The following is a 19,247-nucleotide window of genomic DNA, read 5'->3' on the forward strand; positions in this document are numbered from 1 at the left end:
AGCTCTGGTGAATTTTGCTGCAGCGGCTACAGAAGTCACTGCCTTGGTTTCCCAGCCTGCTGCTTTGCTGGAGGTTATTGCCACCCAACAACACCTCAGTTTCTTCGTGGAAAACCTGGCTATCTACTTACATTCACCTCAGCTGGATTCTTGGCTGGATTTTTAAGTGGGTTTGCACCGATTTCCCCACAGAGGTGGAAGCACAGGCTTCCCACTGCACACCCTGCCATCAGGTGGAAACCTCCATTAGAAGGACTGGGCAGCTGAAGGTGGAAGCTCTTGACTCTGCCCCAGCAATACTCATCTATCAGTGGTGGGAAGGCATCAGCTCATGGTGTACAATAGCTGTATATTGACAGCAAATTAGGCAAAAAAGAGATTAGGAGCTTTAATGGCAAAATGAACAAAAGTACACGTATGGAAACAAGAGAAAGGAAAAATGCTTTAAGATTCAAACAAGAGTTCATACGGTCAGTAAAATTAAATTTCCTTTTCTAACAAATATTTTTGTTGTCATATGCATGAGGGCCAAGTGCTACCACATCAGTTGTGCTTAGGCTTTTGTTATCTCTGAAGATATGAAAATTACACTCTGAATGAAAGCGCAAGAACACTGTGGCTTCCACTGGATCTACCACCTGCCATTCGAGTAAAAAACTACCACCAACTTCAGACATTTGGAGTGCAAAGACACACCTATGCCAGCCGTAACTAACTGTTCTTGTTCTGTAGTCCAACTGGAGAGAGGTTTGGACATCTAATTTATTAATTAATTATTCACCTTAGCTCTGACTTAAAAGAAAAATGTGTTTGTCCAGCAAACTGTGTGCAATTGCTCTGGGAACTGCTGCCCTCCTGCCTTTTTGGTGTGCTGCTGAGAATCAAATTACATAGCTTTCGCGACAGTACTATAATTAGGGTCAGTGGAAAACTGCGGGAAGGATAATATTGTGGATTCTGCAATTTTTTGTCATGTTGCCTCATAATATGCCAGAAACCAGTAGTTTTATTGCTCTGCAGTGCATTTAACACTGTCAGTGAAACATCCCCTGCCTCCTGACATGGGACTGACCCTTCTGTGAGCCTGTTGCCAAGGCTGCCCTCAACTTACAGTAACTCACAACTGTGCTCCTCCTGCGATTAGTGGCAAATCTCCTGTAAACTTCTGTAGGAGCTGGGCAGGCCTAGGCAGGGAAAAGGGATGGATAAGCAAGATGATAGAGCAGAACTGAGGAGAAAAGCAGGTTATCGTGTTTCATTATAATCTCTCCAATTATCACCGAAACTCATACTGATATCACCAGGAGGTTTGTTCATAGATTAAAATTATGTTGTAACTAAAATTTAATCAGTTCTTATTTTCCTGTTCTCCATCACACTAAGAAAACCTCTCCTCTAGGCTACTGCTGCTTCTGCCTCTGGGCTCTTAAATACCTCCTTTTCCTCCTTGGATTTTCTTTTGCTTACCTCTCATCTCCCCTGCACACCTTTCTTCCAGCTATTTCCAGATCTTTCCTCTTGGGGGGTGTCATTCTCTCCACTTGCACCATTCCAACCCCCCAAAATAATCAGCTGTGGGCAGGCTGATCACTGGCTATGATGTGCCAAGAGAATACACCTCTTGAGATCATTCTTTCAGGATGTCAGCAAATTCAGGCAAACATTACAAGACTGATATCATAGTTGGAAGGCTGCCTAAGATCAGTTTTTATCAAAAAAATTATGATTAAAAAAAAATCGAGTTTTAACTCTTGTGACTCTAGTGGTGGTCTGAAGACGTAATACAGGTTCGAGTAATTATAAAGATAATGCAAGATCCAGACTCGTGCTTCATTCCTGGTGACAGAAGAGGGAAATAAAAATGGAGGAAAAAAAAAAGATGAGCCAATTGTGGAAAAGAAAAACAGAAACGGAAGAGGTGGAAAGGAAAAGAGCGATGGAGAAATATAGAATGCTCTCATTTTTGTTAAAAAAGTGTGAAAAAAAAACCCACCCAAAAAAAAGAAATAAAAGTCTAAGGAGTGAAGAAAAAAATAAAAGCAGGAAAAGTAGGAAGAGTAGCATCATCAGCTGGAGGTAGGTTGAATTCAATTTGAGCACTGCAGTGAAAAGTTCCAGCTATGGAATTACAATACAGATTCTTTAGATTGCAAAGTTGTCTGTGAAGACACTGGCTCTCCGACTTAAAAACTATCACCACACAAATACTTACAAATGCTAAGAATAAAAGGTGAGGTGACTCTGATGCACCAGATGACTTGGAGAAACCTCTGCATGAGGTGGCAGAAATAAAGACCGCATAAAAATGGAAGTGGTCAGAGCAGACAAGCAATGGTTGATCTCCAGTTCAGTGCTCAGATCCTGATGTCCCAAGGCTATGTGTGTGTACATAAACCATATGTAAAAGAGAGGAGCTCTGTTTTCCAAGTGTGAAAAGGAAATTGTTCTAATGTGAGACATGCGTCATCGGCATCCCTTTCCCTTTGTTCCCAAACATGGTAAAGACCAATAAAGCTGTTTGTGGACTATAAAGTGACGTCACATAAGAATGCCCAGTTCCCGGTTTTTTAATGCATGTATGTATATAACAATGTCAGTGTGGGCATCCAAAGAATGAATGGTTACGAAATACTGAGCAGCAGAAATGTATAAAAGGTAAATGACACACAGCAAAGGAATCTCCTTTCAAATCACATAGCACATGAAACCATTTTGGTCTGTGACAACTACACCGCTAGATTTTTTCCATGTTTATCCAAAGTAGCTTAGTAAGCATATCATGCATGCCATTCACTAATTCTGTGCACCAAAATACAGAGTGTGATGACCCTAAGCAATGTCTGCAGTGCTAGTAAGCTTGACAGAAAGGGGAACTGGCTACTGCTACTTCTGTAAAGTATTTATTTCAACTAATTTTTGTGAGAGAAGTGACAAAAATAGCTCTCATTCTACTACAGCTATTCAACTGTTATTTCAGTGGAATTACACCCAAGTAAATTTCTTAGAGGCAGGAGCTGTGCACATGTTCTGTGAGCTAATGAAACTTCAGAAAAGCTTGTCAAGGATGGAAAAATGCATACCTATTATTTTTGATTCAGAACCAATCCATTTATCTTTTTTCTTTGCTAAAAAGGGCAATTTCAGGGTTTTTCTGGTGACTGAAGAAAAAAAGTAATGCTAGATGCAGGCTTCCTTCTGTCCCATATGCCTTAAGTGTACAAAGCTTTTTTTAGAGAATAGCTTTCTTTCAGGGCAAACCAGTTCTTACTAAAAATAATTCTTATGAGAGCAGATAAAATGAGAGGAATGTTGTTGGCAGGTCCTGGTGCCTTATTTACAAAAAAAAAATAAGGCTAAATCAGCCTAATTCGGGCCTGTAATATGAGGAGAGAGCTGAAGAACCTTCCCTGTTCCCCAGGGCCGTGGTTGACGGCTCGAGAGCTATTTTGGTGGTTGTGGTCAGAGGATGCAAAGGGCTGTGCAGGCGCCTCCTCTGGTCTGCCCTAACCCCTGTGACTGGCCCACAGAGGCACACACAGCCACACACTGGGGTTTTTGGAAAGGCACAGGGACAGTCTGCATGCCCACCTTGGGACCCGCAAACACAAAGCACAAGAGCACCTCTTAGATTAGTAGCACCGACCTAGATATGCAACTCTCTAATTATAAAAATTCAGGCCTACCTATGACAGAGCTAGAAATGCAGCAAGGACTGGGGACATGCATGGAGGTGATTCTCCTTCTAGCAGGTCTTGAGATCAATCACACCCAGCATAAAAGTAAAACTGAGATAGATGTCTTTCTAGTGTAAATATGCTCTTGACTTTGAACTTCACAGTTCTGTCTTCCTTCATACCAGTGTCTTCTCTCAAGCCTTTAGTGTTGAACAGTGCCATACCACTGCTAATTTCTGATGTTGTGTGTTATTTTCCATCTTTTTAGCCCATTTTCGAGGTAGATAGCAAGCCCCTGAGGCAGGGGCTTGTGTCATCTATTAAAAAAAAAAAAAGGCGCAGTAATTATTTATGATTCATTTGTGGGATGGGATTTCAGCATTTGTGTACATTATTTAACAACAGATATGGACCACAACTGTTGATCAGACAGGATGATCTGCATTGTCAGAAAGAACGAAGGTGATTTTGCAGACTCTGTGTGTTGTAAAATGCCTACATCAGTGGACAAATTTCATGCATATTTACATTCAAATCACTCCAAACCACACCAGTTGCCTTCTAGATGCATAAATATTTGTTCACACAAAGCACTGTGAATTGTGTATCCACGCAGTTACCTGAACTGCACCAAACAAGCTTACTTGGAATTGTGTGTCCTGGTTTTTCATCTAGCTTTCTTTGTTCTTCATTTAAGAGTAAAAATGAAAGGTCTGAGAGGGGCTGGGGCCTTTTTCTTCAAATAAAGCATTTCCTTATAAAGAATTCATTGACTTCATGTGTTAAAAAAGTGACCTTCCATCAGGTTAATTTTATTTTCGAACTAGATGAAGAATCACAGGATCCAGTTGTTCATTTATAATTCAGCACTAAGCTAAAGAAACGAGCAGAAAATGCATAGTTGTAAATCACGGCAGCAGCCACAGAACAATATAATGCCGAGCAGCCATTTTAGGTTTTTGGTTGCTTTATACCCTTTCCATATAATGAAGCCTGTTAAATGAATCCTTATGGGAATCATTCATGAGATTTGTGGTTTTTACACAAAATTCCAAATACAAGAGCTTAATTTTGTGAAGTGAATGGTCTGTATTCTGCAAAAATTAGTTCAAGGTACTTTTTTTTGGAAAGGCATCTAGGTATAACAACATTTTATCCTTTTAATAAAATGTAGACCCATTCTCTCAGGAAAAAAAAAATCAAACAAAACAGAAATAGATTTCAGTGGAATTATTTCAGTCAGAGTGAATAAAGATGGCAACTGCAATTCCTGGTATATTTTATTTAGAAGGATTTGTTGTCTATAGACAGATACATGGACCAGATCCTGCTTTCTCCTCTATTGCAGAAATCTCTGAAAGAAACTAACAGTTACTGTTTCATTCCAGTCTTCAAAGTGAAACTCTAACAATGCACAGAGTAGAGACTCTACTCATAAACCTGTAATTCTAGACCACTTTTTTCCCCAATGCTTTGCTGATGAAATTACCAAACTCTTTCTTCCCAAAATTTGCTTGTGGATAGATGTATTATTTTTCTCAGTGAGAAATAATCCAGGTGTCCAATCAACCCTAAGGTTGTGCATTCATTATTTCTATTTAAGTTAATTAGAACTGTGCAGATGTCTCTTCTATTTGATGGTTTGCTTCCAGAGAAAGACTAGAGAATTAATTAAAATACACAATCTAATTGAACTGAAATCATAAGATTTTGTTTCTAGGAAACAACTTGTGAGTACAATGAATCTAAAGTTGTGCATTTATGTCTAATTAGGGAACGTATCATTTCAAGCTACTTCACCGAAGTTTGAGCCTGGGGTTAGTTTTTGAACTGCAAGTCTAATTTAGTTTCAGAACGGAGCTTAAGATTTCCAACACCCAGAGACCTGGCTGGGGTGTACGGTGTGGGGGAAACACAGGATTTTGGTTTCAGTTAATTTTAGATTTATTTCTGTTTATGAGATCAGTTGTCTTTTTCTAAAAGTGTTTTTGTTTTGGCAGACTCCTCAAATGAAAGGCTTATTTCGAGACATTTCTTGCTGAGTAACTGATGTTGCTGCTGCTGAGAGGTTAAGGGAGACATACACAGTGCTGAAGGGAATGTATGGTTGTCTCAAGGTAATGACAGGCACTAAACTAAAGATTGCCAATATCTTTCCTTCCATTGTGGAGGAGCTTAACAGGCAGTGCAGAGGGAGAATACAGTATATAGCATTAGCAGATCTGTCCCTCCAGGCTTTTGGGAGGACTGCTAGCCATGTATTCTGAACAGGGACCATGACCTGTGTTTCATGTGGTCATAGTTTCTAACTCTTCTCATTCCTTGCATGAAGATTCCCGGTAAGCTTTGCAAATGATCTATTTTTGATGAGCACAGGGATTGTTCATCATTTGTTTCCACTGTGCTAAAGACACCAGAAACCAACAAAGCAGAACTCTGCACTGATACTCCTACTTGGATGAACCCATGGTGAAGTGAAATAGCAGCAAAAAAATCTGTCTTTTGAGGTCAATATTCAGAAATATTGGCATTTTGATGAATTCTGGAAGATCACTGTTCCCAACTAAGCGTTCCTTTCTGTCTTCCCCTATTAATGACCACCCCTGTGCAATTACCCCATAGTTTCTGTACCTGTATAAAAGGATCACCCAGTTTCACAGCCGTAATAATAAATTTAACATCAAACAAAGGGTTTTTTTACATAATAACAGGAGAAGAGACAGTGTAGATGCAATCCTGGACACTTAAGATGAATTTATTTTCCTTGCCTTGTGGATGTTCTGCTGTTACTTTTAAGTCCCTCAAATACACTTAGACAAGCCTTTCCCTGGTTCTTACAGTCAGCCAGAACTCCTTTGTATACTTGCTGTAGCTGCTGTAAGAATGCAGTAGCTGGACAGAAAGCATTAAACAAGTGAGGTCAGCATCTCAGGAGAGTATGTCTGCAGAACTGCAGAACAGATAGGTAAAACCCAGGCTATGGAAAATTCTCAGCTTTTGAGGAAAATGTGTTGTGAAGGATTTAGCAAATGTACACAGCAGGATATAGAAAGAGAAACGCATTTGTGGCTGCTTGAGAGCCCTCACAGAAACCAGTAAGATATGCAAAAGGTGAAAGTCCAGGGATTTGAGGGAGAAATGCTTAGGAAGCTGAGCAGTTTTGTGAATTGCAGCTAACTTCACAAAATTCTTACATGAAGAACAAAAAATGCAAGGCAGTCTCCTGTGTGCTTATTTAATGAAATTAATTAATGCATTTGGACCTACTTTTTTTGGTGCAAAGGGATCTTAATTATAGCGTAAAATTCAGATGTAATTGATGTAAAAGATCTTCATGTAAATGGAAAGATGAGCTGCTATGCTTGAAATGAAGGGAAGAGGAAATGCCCTGCTGTAAGGTCACAGCTCATTGTAAGCTCATTGATTTAGCTGTGCTCAGGCAGAACTCCTGTGTCCAAGGCTTTCCTGCAGTCTGTACAAGGCTGACCTTCCTGAAAAAAAATCAGCCATTTTGGGCTTTCCTCTGTGATCCAGATGTAAATGGAAGCAAGAATACCTTTTTCTTAGTTAACATATGAGTGCAACTAGTATTTTTTTAGTAGGGTGAAATTCTCTACATCTCTGTACAAGTCACAGGCAAAGATTCAAAAGCAATGCTTTTAGTCTCATTTTGTCAGGTTTGAAGGCATCACTTCAGTGATATGCTTTGACCTAACATGATCTGATTTATGCCTAAAATTCTGTAGGATTCTTTGGGCTAGTTCATCTTCTGAGTTTTACCTAACTCCTCTCCCTTCCCAAGCATATCCTGCAGCAGCTTCCAGAGTGCTCTGAGTTACCACAAGTGTGGTCAGTCCAAAAGGACCATTATGAAGCAGGAAACCCTGCACTTTGGTGGGATGGGAGTACCTTTCAGCTGCCCTCTGAACACTCCATTTATTCCACATTATGGAGAAGGATGTGAAGTGACTGATGATTTTTGTCAAATGAATGAATTTTGTAATATCTCTGTTTTAAAACTTGTTTTGAGCTTTCATGATGAAGTTAAGAGATACAAGGGTGATGCATAGCAGCTTTATCAGAATAAATAGCTGGACTTCTTTGGTTTTAAAATGAAAATTAAATTGATAAATGCAAAGCCCAACTCTACAATGGTAGACTGAGTTTGGTTGTATATTTTCACTGGAATTTGACTCAGAATAATGGTCTATGAAATGTGATTATATGATAATTCCTTTAAAAAAATACATTCCCTGCCTTTGTAGATCAATGAATTATTTTATCAGGAAAAATGCTCATGAATTCCTCACAGAGTTTTATAATTTTTTTAGCATTATAACCTCACCACCTTTTTGCTAAAAATCAACTTCTTTACCTGCTCTTGTTCTCAGCCATTGCTCCAAAGGAGCACACAAGGATTCCCCTTGCTGTTGGGCTTTAGGAACAGGCTTGCAAACTTGCATTGTTCCTCATTCAATTCTGCGTTTTTCACCTTATCAGTCACCTCTTGTGGAAAGGGATGGGCTTCTCATCTTTGTGGCATTTTTTGTCTGAGCATGCTTTCTTACCATCACATCAGATCATATTCATAGAATCATGGAATCATAGCATGGTTTGGGTTGGAAGGGACCTTAAAGACCATCTAGTTTCAACCACCCCTGCTGTGGGGAGGAACAGCTTTCACTAGACTAGCTTTCTCAAAGGCCCATCTAAACTGGCCTTGAACACTTCCAGGGATGGACACCATGATCCAGGTGCAGGACCTTACACTTGGCCTTGTTGAACTTCCTAAGGCCGACCTCTGAAGCCTGTCAAGGTCCCTTTAGCATCCTTTCCCTCCAGAATGTTGACAACAATGCTCAGCTTGTGTCATCAGCAAACCATCTGAGGGTGCACTCAATCCATTGTCCTGTCGCCACAGAGATGTTGAATTGTGCCAGTCCCAGCACTGACCCCTGAGGAGCATCACTCATCACTGGTCTTTTCTTGGACATTGAGCTGCTGATGACAATTCTTGGAGTATGACCATCCAGACAATTCCTAATCCACCAAACGGGGACATCACCAGAGTGCCACAACACTTTTCAAATATGATGGATAGTGGCTCAGCCACTTCATCCACTAGTTTCCTAAGGACCCACAGATGCATTTCAGCAGGTTCCATGGACCTGTACACCTTCATGTTCCTTAGATGAACCTGTTCTCCTACAGCAGATGGTTCTTCATTCTAACAATCCCCAACTTGATTGGTGTGGCTGGAGCACTTGCTGGTAAAGATTGAGGCAAAAAAGTCGTTGAGTACCTCAACCTTCTCCACGTCTCAGGTCACCAGGTCTCTCCCATTTCCTTCTGGACAGGGCCTACATTTTCCCCAGGTTTTTTTTTTATCATCAGTGTACCTATAGAAGCTCTTTTGGTTGCCCTTGATGCTCCTGGCCAGGTTTAACTCTATCAGGGCTTTGGATGTCTTAACCTGATCCCTGGCTGCTCAGACAAATTCTTGGTATTCCTCTCAGGTTCCTTGTCCCTGCTTCCATCCTCTGTAAGCTTCCTTTTTCTGGTTGAGTTTGTTTAGGAGCTCTGGGAAGATTTTACTGATGATTTTATGAATAGACTAACCCTACCAGATGCTAATGGAGATGGTTGCTACCAGCTTAGGATGATTCTAAATCATGAGGAACTAGGTGATAGAAGTGTTTTTATTTCTTTGCAGATATGCCAATACTCTAGTACTGTTGTTTTAATAATAATAATAATTTCAAACATTTTAAAGCTGGCCCTTCCCTTTCACCTACTGATGTAGTCAGAGCAGAATGAATGGATCATTGTTGTAAGAGTCATTTTGCCACACAAAGCAACCTCTATTAAAAGGTTAAAAATGTTCAACCAGTCATGAAAATTAAATAAAATGATTGTCTGAGCATCCCTTATGATTATAAACCAGTCTGTCTTCACTCAGTTAGTGCTACCTTTCTTCTCTTACAAATCCACAGCATCTTTTAGACTGACAACAGCCCAAGTGGAAACAGTGTCATAAAATGTGATTTTTATTTCCATGTTCAGAAGCAAAGAGCAGTTGCCTGTACCTTGAATAAAGGCATTAGTTTTGCTTCCAGGACTAGAGACATTGGAGGGAGCTTAGAGCAAAGCCACAAAATGATAGCAGAGGCTTTTACGTAACTGAGCTGTGGGAACATTGAAAAATCTTTTTAGTGACAAGAGAGCACTTGATGGTTTAGGGATAGCTGAAGTGTGAAGAAGCCTGTGGTAAGATTTACAGCCATTCAGAAGAGAAAAATATAAGGAAGGTAGAATATATCTAAGTAGAGTAAGCCTAAGAGAAACAAGGAAAGTTTTACAAAGAAGAACTTCCTGACAGTGAAGTGTATTCCTGACAGTATAAGGTTGCTTTTGAACGAAATTCTGCAAACAGCCTAGTGAGGAATCTTCACTGGTCTTTTCCTACCTCTATTTAATTACATTCTCCAGAAGATTAATCGTCTCTTACTAGCCAGGGAGTAACCCCAGCATTCAGCAAGGATTTGAATGTAGAGTCTCCAGCAGTACTTTTTAGTAAGTGATATTCTTGGAAAGCAGTTGGTTGACTGTAGTACCTAAATTCCTGACTGCAGCATGATAGTCAGGGTCAAACGCTCAGTATGAGTTGTTTAGAAATAAACCTGTGACATAGGAAATAGGGTATGAGGTGGTTCTGTTCTGTCTGAGGGTGGAAGGAAAGAAAAGCAGAAGAAAATCCGTCACTGTTTATGCGATTGTATTTGTGAAACATGGGAGGAGAACTAACAGAGGAAGTGGAGAATAAATAAATATTCAGCAGAAAGAGTGATTATTGTTGAGATACGGATCCCTAGTCCTGAAAGTGAGACTTAGGGCCAGTTGCAAGGAATTCCTTTTCACCGATTTTACAGAGTATATCTAAATTTTGAAATTGTTGCTAACCAGTTATAGTAATAATAATGGCATGTTTTAGCACTGTAATCTCTTAAGAGCTCATTTCTTCATGTCTTTTTATAGAAACATTAATTCTTTTGGCAAAAATTTTTGTGATGTTCTTTCTAAAATACTGAGGAAGAATATTTTTGCAACTGCTGCTTTGTATATTTTGAGTCTCATGCATGATTTATCACTTACTAAATTTGAAATCCAAATTATGGAACTGGCTATAGCTATTGCCAGAAAGCAGAATCTGCAGTGTTGGAAAGGACAAAAAAGGTTATCATCTGACTAAGCTGCTACCTTTATCGGAACAATATGTGTATTGTATGTTACTTCCAGTTTCGCAATCCACAGGTGCTCACTCACAATAGCAAAAGGGCTGTCATTCATCTATAATCAGGACATTATTTTTACTGCAACTTTATTCCAACTTTACAGTCAGTGGAAACTAACCAGTTATAGTAAAAGTGTTGTCATTCATCTATAACTAGGACAGTACTTTCATCGTAAGTTATTCTGACTTTGCAGTGAATGGAAACTAACCAGCAATAGTAAGCGTGTTGTCAGTCATCTAAAATAGACAGGAGGAGAAAGGAGAAAGATGGGCAAAATACAGAACATATTTGCAATGGAGTCAGAGTAGAATAATCGCTGGGTTTCACAACATTTTTTGCAATTCTTTACGTTTTTGGTTGGTTTGGGGGTTTTGGTTGTTTGTTTCTGGTTTTTGTTTTGGTTGTTGTTTTTTTTTTTTTTTTTTTTTTTTTTTTTTTTTTTTTTTTTTTTTTTTTTTTTTTTTCTGCTAAAGATAAATTGCAAAGGGCAAGGTAGCATTAAATCAATGAAAATCGGTACAGGCTTCCAACTGAAAGGCTACACCACCTCCTTTGGTATCTGCCTGCCTAAATTATGGCAGAATGAAGGGGTAAGGTGCAGTGAACATGCTCTGATAAAGTCAAATCTCTGCCAGTGTTGTGGAAGCTGCCTGCAGAGCTCAGTGCAGTTTCAGGCAGACTGCACCAAATAACTAATACCAGCTGAGTATTTTAAAGCCAGCTCAGATATAGGAGACTGCAGTGTAGACATCCTGTAGAGTACATAGCTATTCTAGGGGTGAAGCAGGCCTTTTCTTATGCCACAAGTGCACTGTAGGCACTTAACAATCATTAATAATAACTAATTAATAATGGCCCAAATCCTTGGCTGTGGCTGAGGAACTTAAAGCACAACTCATCCAAAGTTGTAAGAAAAGATGGCTCAGAAGAATCTTAACCAAATCCTGGGCCAGCTTTGTGCCTGGACTTTCCTCCAGCATAAGACAAAGCGGCGGAGTACAATTTGTTCTAAGACATTAGCAAGGGAGAGCAAAGAACATAATGAATAAATTTTATTGGTAATGCACAAGAAGAATGCAGACTGGTGGCAAATAATACTGTTAGGGGATAAGAGTATAAAATTAGATGGAAAGGAAGAGATGAGATTGGTCTATCGCACTGGTCCTAAATCAACATTTCATCTCAGAAACCACAGATGTCAGCAACTAAGTGGAGGTGAATGTAAGACAAGGGTCAAAACAACAATTATAATTTATCTGAGTGTCAGAAAAGCATTTTTACACTCAGTACACAATGCATTGATTTACACTTGATAGACAGTGCTTACACAAAAAGAAACTTCAGCCCTCACTGAATAGCCTCCAGGCACAATACAAAATCTTTTCATGATAAACCTAGGGGGAAAAAACAATCCCTTTTTCTTCAAGGCATTTTCACTTAAATATTTGAGTCTACTGGGAACAGACTGAAAGACACATACCATACTCCCGACTCACATCTATAGAGGCTTGTGGTTAGATATGCTGATGCTATTTGACAGTATGAGGGGCACTATTAGGAACCCTGTTGGAAAGCAGCACAGTGGAAAACTTTAGCTGTTGTTTTCATTTCACTTTGGAGATGCTTTGGTGATGGAAGACCTATGAATTGTTTACTTGAGTAAGAATACTTAGCTTCACCTTCAGGAGCCAAAGGACTGTTTGATAGCAAAAGATCTGCTTCCTTTTCTGGAGATGTTGCTTTTCGGTTTTTACAACAGAATAAAAATATTATTCCTTTAAGAAAAGACCTTGCTGGCTATTGTTGTTGTTATCTGCTGAGTCATGCTGTTTATTTTAGCATTCCTAGAGAATTGTAGAGATAGTTTTCTCCCCCTCCCCCAGAAAACAGTTGAGAAATATGTATAATTTCATAAATAAAAGAAAGCTAAAGAGTTTTTGGTTGAAAGCATTTCCTTTAATGGTCTGCTATGCAACACTTCAGCAGTCGGCTGACTCATGGCAACCTGTAATTGAAATTGACTTGGGGGTGAGGGAAAGCAAGAAGAGGACAGGAAGAATTATACTAGCCAGTATACTTTATCTATATAAAGTCTGATCCTCACTTTGTTCAACTAACCATGACCTCACAGAATTGGTTTGGGCGTCAGCTCTGTGTCTGGTCCAGAGCAGAAAATATATTTATAAATTAGATTAAAATTATCAGTGATGAGAACTATATATTCAATTACTTAATTCACTTCTGTTTGATAATCTTCAATGCTACCAGAAGTACACTGTCGGTTACCTTCTTTTAGTCCTCTGTTTTTGGAAAGGGCCTTCACTATTACCAGAGAAAAAGCTCATGCATTGTTGTTGCAATTCTCTCACTTCTGTTACATAGGAAATTGTGTTCTCTTTCTAAACTAGTTCTATGGAAAATTATCCAAACAAGTGAAATGAAATATCTTTCCTGCGTTTTCAAAACCTGAACTCTAGATGCATTAAATAAAAAGAACAATAACCTTCAAAAAACCCCCAAACCACCAGAAAAACACACTTCTACCTGCCATTATGCTATGTACAGCCATCAAAGAAGGCCAAAGTGGTCTTGTATAAGTGCTGCTGTTCTAGGACATTGATTGCAGTAATTACTTTTTCCTCTCAAATACAAACAGACTTTGGGAGATCGTTTCAGAGAAGATGGGGAAAACCTCTCTGTGAGAGAAAGGATTACTTTGCTTCTGCTTTTTGAAGCTTCTGGATTCCCCGAACATCTCCAGAACATTAGTCATGCATCCTGCTCATGACTCTGTATCAAGGGTGAGCCATGCTGATGAGATGCGACAGAATCGGCTGGGTTTACTCAGGAGTAGCCTGCCAAGCCTCTTGCAGAGGCTGATACTAAACAGAAATACATTCTCTTCTGGTTTATGCCTGGGTGAGCCATTTCTCTAGCTTTCAAAAGCTTTCATTAGACAGGTTGTTTGGAGAGGAGGCACGCCATACCGCTCAACCTGAGCTGGCCTAGCCTTTGGAAACATCAGAATTCCAGTTCTCAGTTGCAGCTGAGCAGCAGAAAATGCAAGAGGGAGGGATGCAAAGTGGTTTTGGGGTATTCTGAGCTGCTTGGATCCAGAGGAAGAAGGGCATGAACACAGTCCTTCGACACAGATTAGAAGAACCATTACACGGCTCTGCCTCATCAGTTGTTGGGGGCCTCAGGTTATTAGTGTGACACCACCAGCTATGAAGGCTTTCTGCCACATTGATTTTGTCACTGCCAGAAGAGAGAGCAGCAGGAGGGGATGCAGAGGGCATTGACACCCATGCTGTGCCGATGGAAGATCCCGTCAGCGGGGACAGATAACGGCAGAGTCGCTCGCACCAAGCGACTTGGACACATGGAACGATTGCAGCTTGAGAACATACTATGAGAGCGTACAGATTTCTCAATGCATAATTCAGTATCATAACATGTACACGACACTAACTCATTCTTCTGCTAGACTACTTTAATTTCTTGACAATAAACTCACTAAATTGACCTGGAAAGAAAAAGGCACCCAACATTTATAATTTATAATTTCTGCCCTATATAATTATGGCTCCCCTCCTTCTCATGTAAATGCTAATAGGAGTTACTGCAGGTTTAGTATTTTGTTACAGATTAATTCAATGGGATTTTTGACTAAGCTAGTGTCCAAAATGACTTTGCACTTGGTGACATCTGTGATGCCAGCATGCAAAATGATCCTTCTGGCATTTTTACAAATTCTATTGTACCACTGAGCACATCTTGAGAAATCCAGCCACAACCATATCTGATTTGGCTAAGAACACCAAGTAGTATAACACAAATAACGATAATAGTTATTTTGCAGGAGTAACAGCTTCTAGCTATTTTCATTCCCTCTCAGGCAGACATGTAGCCCAGGCATACTTTCAGTGTTTTCTACATGCCTGTCACAGTCAAAATTCTTTAAGATTTGACTAATAAGACCAGACAGTTGCATCAGGACAGTCACATTATGATCTTGATTTTTTCTGTTGTAGAACAACTGGTCTCTTTGAACAAAATCTTTCTGACTGTCTCTACCATTCCTTCCACTGATGTATCTGCTGAAGCCCATTAGCCAAACATCTCAGATATATCTATAAAGATACATAGATATATCAGATACAACTCTTAACATTTCTATTTGGCTGCCTTCTAGAGAATTTTCACTGTCAGAATGGGTTTCTTTCCAAATCTTTTATTTGGAGGATGTTCTGGTGATAGGAAGCCCAGATCTTAGGAAATTCTTGATGTCTTAAGAACTGAGGTCCACTGTCAGTCATTAGAGTCCTCAGTATTTGCTAGGAGCGATCAAGGTAATAACATATTTACCAGATTGAATTGTGTCCCCTTTTTCAGACTCTGTTTACCTTGTGGTCAAAGGTACACAATTTTTAAGACTGCCATGCCACTTTTCTTCTGATTACTCATCTTCATTTTGTGATTCACCTCAACTGCAACATTTTCACTGACATCATCCCTAGGCCAGTAAAAACATGTTTTCTTACTAAACTGTTCTTCATTAGCTTCAGTTTCAGAGCCTGTCCTTGTTCCTGAGTTAGTATTTTCTAACAACTGACTTTTTTTTTTTCATTGACCACTTCATCTCTTACTGCATTACTAATACCATTAATTGACAGTGAACAACCCTGTCTCAGTACCACACTGATCAAGGAAGAGATTGTATGTATACTGTAAAATAACCGAGATCCATGGTAAAAAAACCTTCAGTGTGTGAAACCTACATCAGAAATACATAAAGATATGTATTTCTAGAATTCTTTACTTTTTTTATATGTAAAAGTTTAAACGTTTATAAAGAAGATGCATACACATTTATTTCTTATGTACATTTTTAATAACCAGACCCTGGAAAACACTGGTATTCACGGGGGAAAATGAAATCGGAGATGCAGAAGCACTAAGATGGCTTAACGGCATTCGAAATCACAAAGGCACTTGCTCATCACTTCTTTTAACCGAGACGAACGAGAAAGGGTATTCCGCGGTTGGCAGAAAGGAGCCAAAAGGAGTTGGGTAAAGTTTACGCGTGAGGTGTGCTGAGTCCGCTGCGGGCACCGAGAACAGAACGTAAATCTGCATTTTGGACAAACGCGGGGCTAAGGAAAGATGCAGCGCCTCAATAACATTCCTGCGTTCCTGGAAAAGGCTTAGGCCATCGGCTTCCGAGGGCAGAGGGGCGACTGCCCACAGTGCTGTCGCCTGTCAGTGCGTGCCGTGCTCGGGCAGCGGGCTGCCGGGGCTGCGTGTTCTCTCCGGCAACGCCACCGCTGCACCGAGCGCCGGGTCCCCGGGCGGACAGAGCCCAGTGAGGCAGCGGAGGGGCCGAGTGGGGAAGGGGAAGGGTCTGCTGATGATGGAGCTGTTCGCACCCCGAGAGGCGCCGAGCTCCGCCAGCCGGGACGCGGCTCTCCGGCAGCCCATCCCGCCCCTCCGCTCCGAGGCGGCTCCCGGGGCCGCCGGGGCAGGATCCGCCGCGGGCGGGCCGATGGTTCTCCCGACGAGCTGGCGCTCCCTCACCTGCGGCCGCCCCGTTCCTCTACCCCCGCCCGCCCCCGCGCCGGGGCCGGCGAGTCCCATTGAGCCGCCCGGCCACAGCGCGGCGGTGGGCGAGGCCTCTGCCGCCCGCCCTGCCTCCCTCCCTCCCTTCTCCCGCTGCCCCCCCCGCGCCCCCAGCCCGCCGCCGCTCCCGCGGCCCCGCCAGTGTCTCCGGCCGCCTCCGCGCTCCCCCCTATCGTTCTCCTCCTTCTCCTCCTCCTCCTCTTCCTCCTCCTCTCCCCCCGCCCTTCCCGCGCGGTGGTTCGCTCCTCCCCGCCCCTTTCCCCCACTTCTCCCGTCCCCTCCCACCCCCGGCTCCCCGCGGTGGTCTGGCCCGACCCGGCGGCGGAGGGAGCGGCGGAGCGGGCGGGCGGGCGGCGCTGCTGGGAGGGGGTTGGCTCTCGGCTCTCGCTCTCGCTCTGCGGGGGTCTCGCTCTGCGGGGACGCGGCGAGGAGCGGAGCGGAGCGGGGCGGGGCGGGGGACACAGCGCGGCGAGCGAGGCAGCGGGAGCGGCTCCCCGACCGCGGGCAGCACCATGAGGTGAGCGGCCGGCCCCGGAGCGGGCGGCGGGCGGGGAGAGGTGGGGGGGATGCTCCGTGCCCCCTGCCTCGGACCGTGCATAGCCGGGAACGGGAATGGGAATAGGAATGGGAAGGGGAAGGAAGGGGGAGCTCGGCTGGCGGCGGGGGAGGGGGCCGGGCCGAGGGGAGCCCCGCGGTGGGGAAGGGCCCATTGTTAGTGGCGGCGGGGGAAGGGCGGCCCCGCCGTCCCTGTCCCCCCGCGGCGGCGGCGAAGTTGCGGTCGGGGGGCAGCGGCGGGGCCCGGGCCGGGGCGGGGGCAGCCCCGCTCCGGCGCCTCCCCCGGGCCGGGCACGCCGTGAGCCCCGGGCGCCCGTCTCCTTTCTTTCTCTCCCTGTGTTTTTTTTTCCCTTCCCCTCTTCCCATCCGCCTTACCCGGCGCGTGTTGCATTGCAGCAGCAGCTGGGCTTTTCCCTCCGTAATCAATAAAGAGGCGCCGAGGGGGGAGGGGGGGACCCCCCTCCCGGCAGCCGGGAGAGTGTCGCGTTCGGAGGTTTGGGATGTAAACACAGAGGTGGCCGGGGCCGGGGGGTGGTCGGGAGGGAGGTGGGTGCCTGCCGCCTTCCCGCCAGGAACTCCCGCTCCCCGCCGGCTCATTCATTTGAAGGCGATTTTCTGCCTCCCTGGCCCGTCCCCCCCCCATCCTCCCCCCCATCCCAGCTCTCTTTTAGCGCCTGTTCTGCTTCCATAATCTCCTTTCTGGATTGGTGCAGGACTCGCTGAGAAATGCGGCTCGGTGGCCGAGCGCTGGTCTGGCTGCTCGGGGACGCCGTGCTCCCTGTAGGCCTGTCCCTCGCCTTCCTCTTCTTTTTTTTTTTTTTCCTCCTGGAAGTTATTGTCTGCCTTGCAGTTGGATATGAACCTTCTTTGTCTTAAAGATGACCGTAAGTCGTGAGATCCTTTGGAGTAGAGGTCCGCAAGATCCACATGATCAAAGTCGGCAAATTCCTCTGGTGCATAAAACTGATAAGCCATTAGAATTCCCGGTAAATTACAGGAAAATCCTAATCAATTATTTTGAACTGTAAGGGTTCCCCCTTCGGTGCACCTTCAGTGGAAAGGCTGGCATTGCAGCGGGAAGCATGGGAACAGTCTCCCTGCTGTTTTGTTTAGAATTGTGTTCCTGTATTTCCCTCTAGTTTTCTTTGTTAAATGTAGGTATTTATGTCCTGTGTTATTTTAAGCTTTACTTTGTCTCGTGATAATTTATTTTCAGTTATTCACGTTGCTCGTGTAGAAGTCAGATACCCTGCAGATGAAAAGTTAAAACTTGGAAAACCTACAGTTCATATTCAGATCCTTTAAACAGAGGTGTTCTTTTTAATTATCTTGACAGCCTTTAGCACAATGAAACGCTGTTAATCGAGCAGGACTTGGCATAAATTTCCTGGGAAGCCCCGTATAAATTTGGGTTTCTTGCTGGCAAAAAGTATTTGAATTGTGCGGGTGATGCTGAGTGAAGTGAGCTATACCAGCAAGACTGCTCATTCACTGACATAACTGTATGTGTGCTAGGACTTCTGCCAGCTTGGAGGGAGCACAAGTGTTTCTCTTAACCAGCATAACAGGAAAGTGTCTAGGCTGAACCTAGCCTTAGGTTGCTTATTTAGATGTTTGAATAGTTGACTTGAAGCAGTTAGTAAATGTAGGTAAATGAATACATTATAACTCTGAAACTTTCTACCTGCTCATGTATGTAGACATTAAGGTGGTAAGAGGGAAACGTGGTTGCAAGTTGGAGGGTCACCCTGAGTAGTCTTGGGGTATTTTTAAGAAATCTGACTTCAAGAGCGCTCAGTTCCAAGCCTTTGGAAAAAAGAAGCAAGCTGTACCAATTAAACTACACAGGCTAAGAAAATGATGTGGTTAAAGAAGTATTCTCCCTCTATAGAGGCACTATTAAATTCACTCAGTTTTGTTTAATTGGTCCGACTCCAGTACAATGGCAAGCTTTCAGTGCACTCTCTCTCTTTGGACTTGTTTAGACTACGATTGACGTATATTTCTGAAACATGTTTAAACAGTATCTTCATGCTGTATTTTGTTCAGGCAATGTCTTTTAAGGTGTATTTGCTGGTCAAGGCAAGTTGCAGTGGGGGAGGAGTGA

At 42.8% G+C, this 19,247-nt stretch overlaps 1 protein-coding gene across 5 annotated transcripts in view; it reads left to right on the plus strand.

The window, feature by feature from the left end:
- The first annotated feature begins 16,994 nt into the window (after positions 1-16,994).
- ENAH (ENAH actin regulator) overlaps positions 16,995-19,247 on the plus strand; it is an 89,781-nt gene continuing 87,528 nt past the window's right edge. For all 5 annotated transcript variants that reach the window (XM_027911422.1, XM_027911423.1, XM_027911424.1 and 2 more), the window contains exon 1: positions 16,995-17,102. In XM_027911422.1, the coding sequence (XP_027767223.1) occupies positions 17,098-17,102 (5 nt within the window). In that variant the 5' untranslated portion in view covers positions 16,995-17,097. The remainder of the gene's footprint in view (positions 17,103-19,247) is intronic.

This window comes from Empidonax traillii, unplaced genomic scaffold (assembly GCF_003031625.1).
Source record: "Empidonax traillii isolate 1590-97213 ecotype Southwest subspecies unplaced genomic scaffold, ASM303162v1 scaffold31:size1920502, whole genome shotgun sequence".
Lineage (NCBI taxonomy): Eukaryota > Metazoa > Chordata > Aves > Passeriformes > Tyrannidae > Empidonax > Empidonax traillii.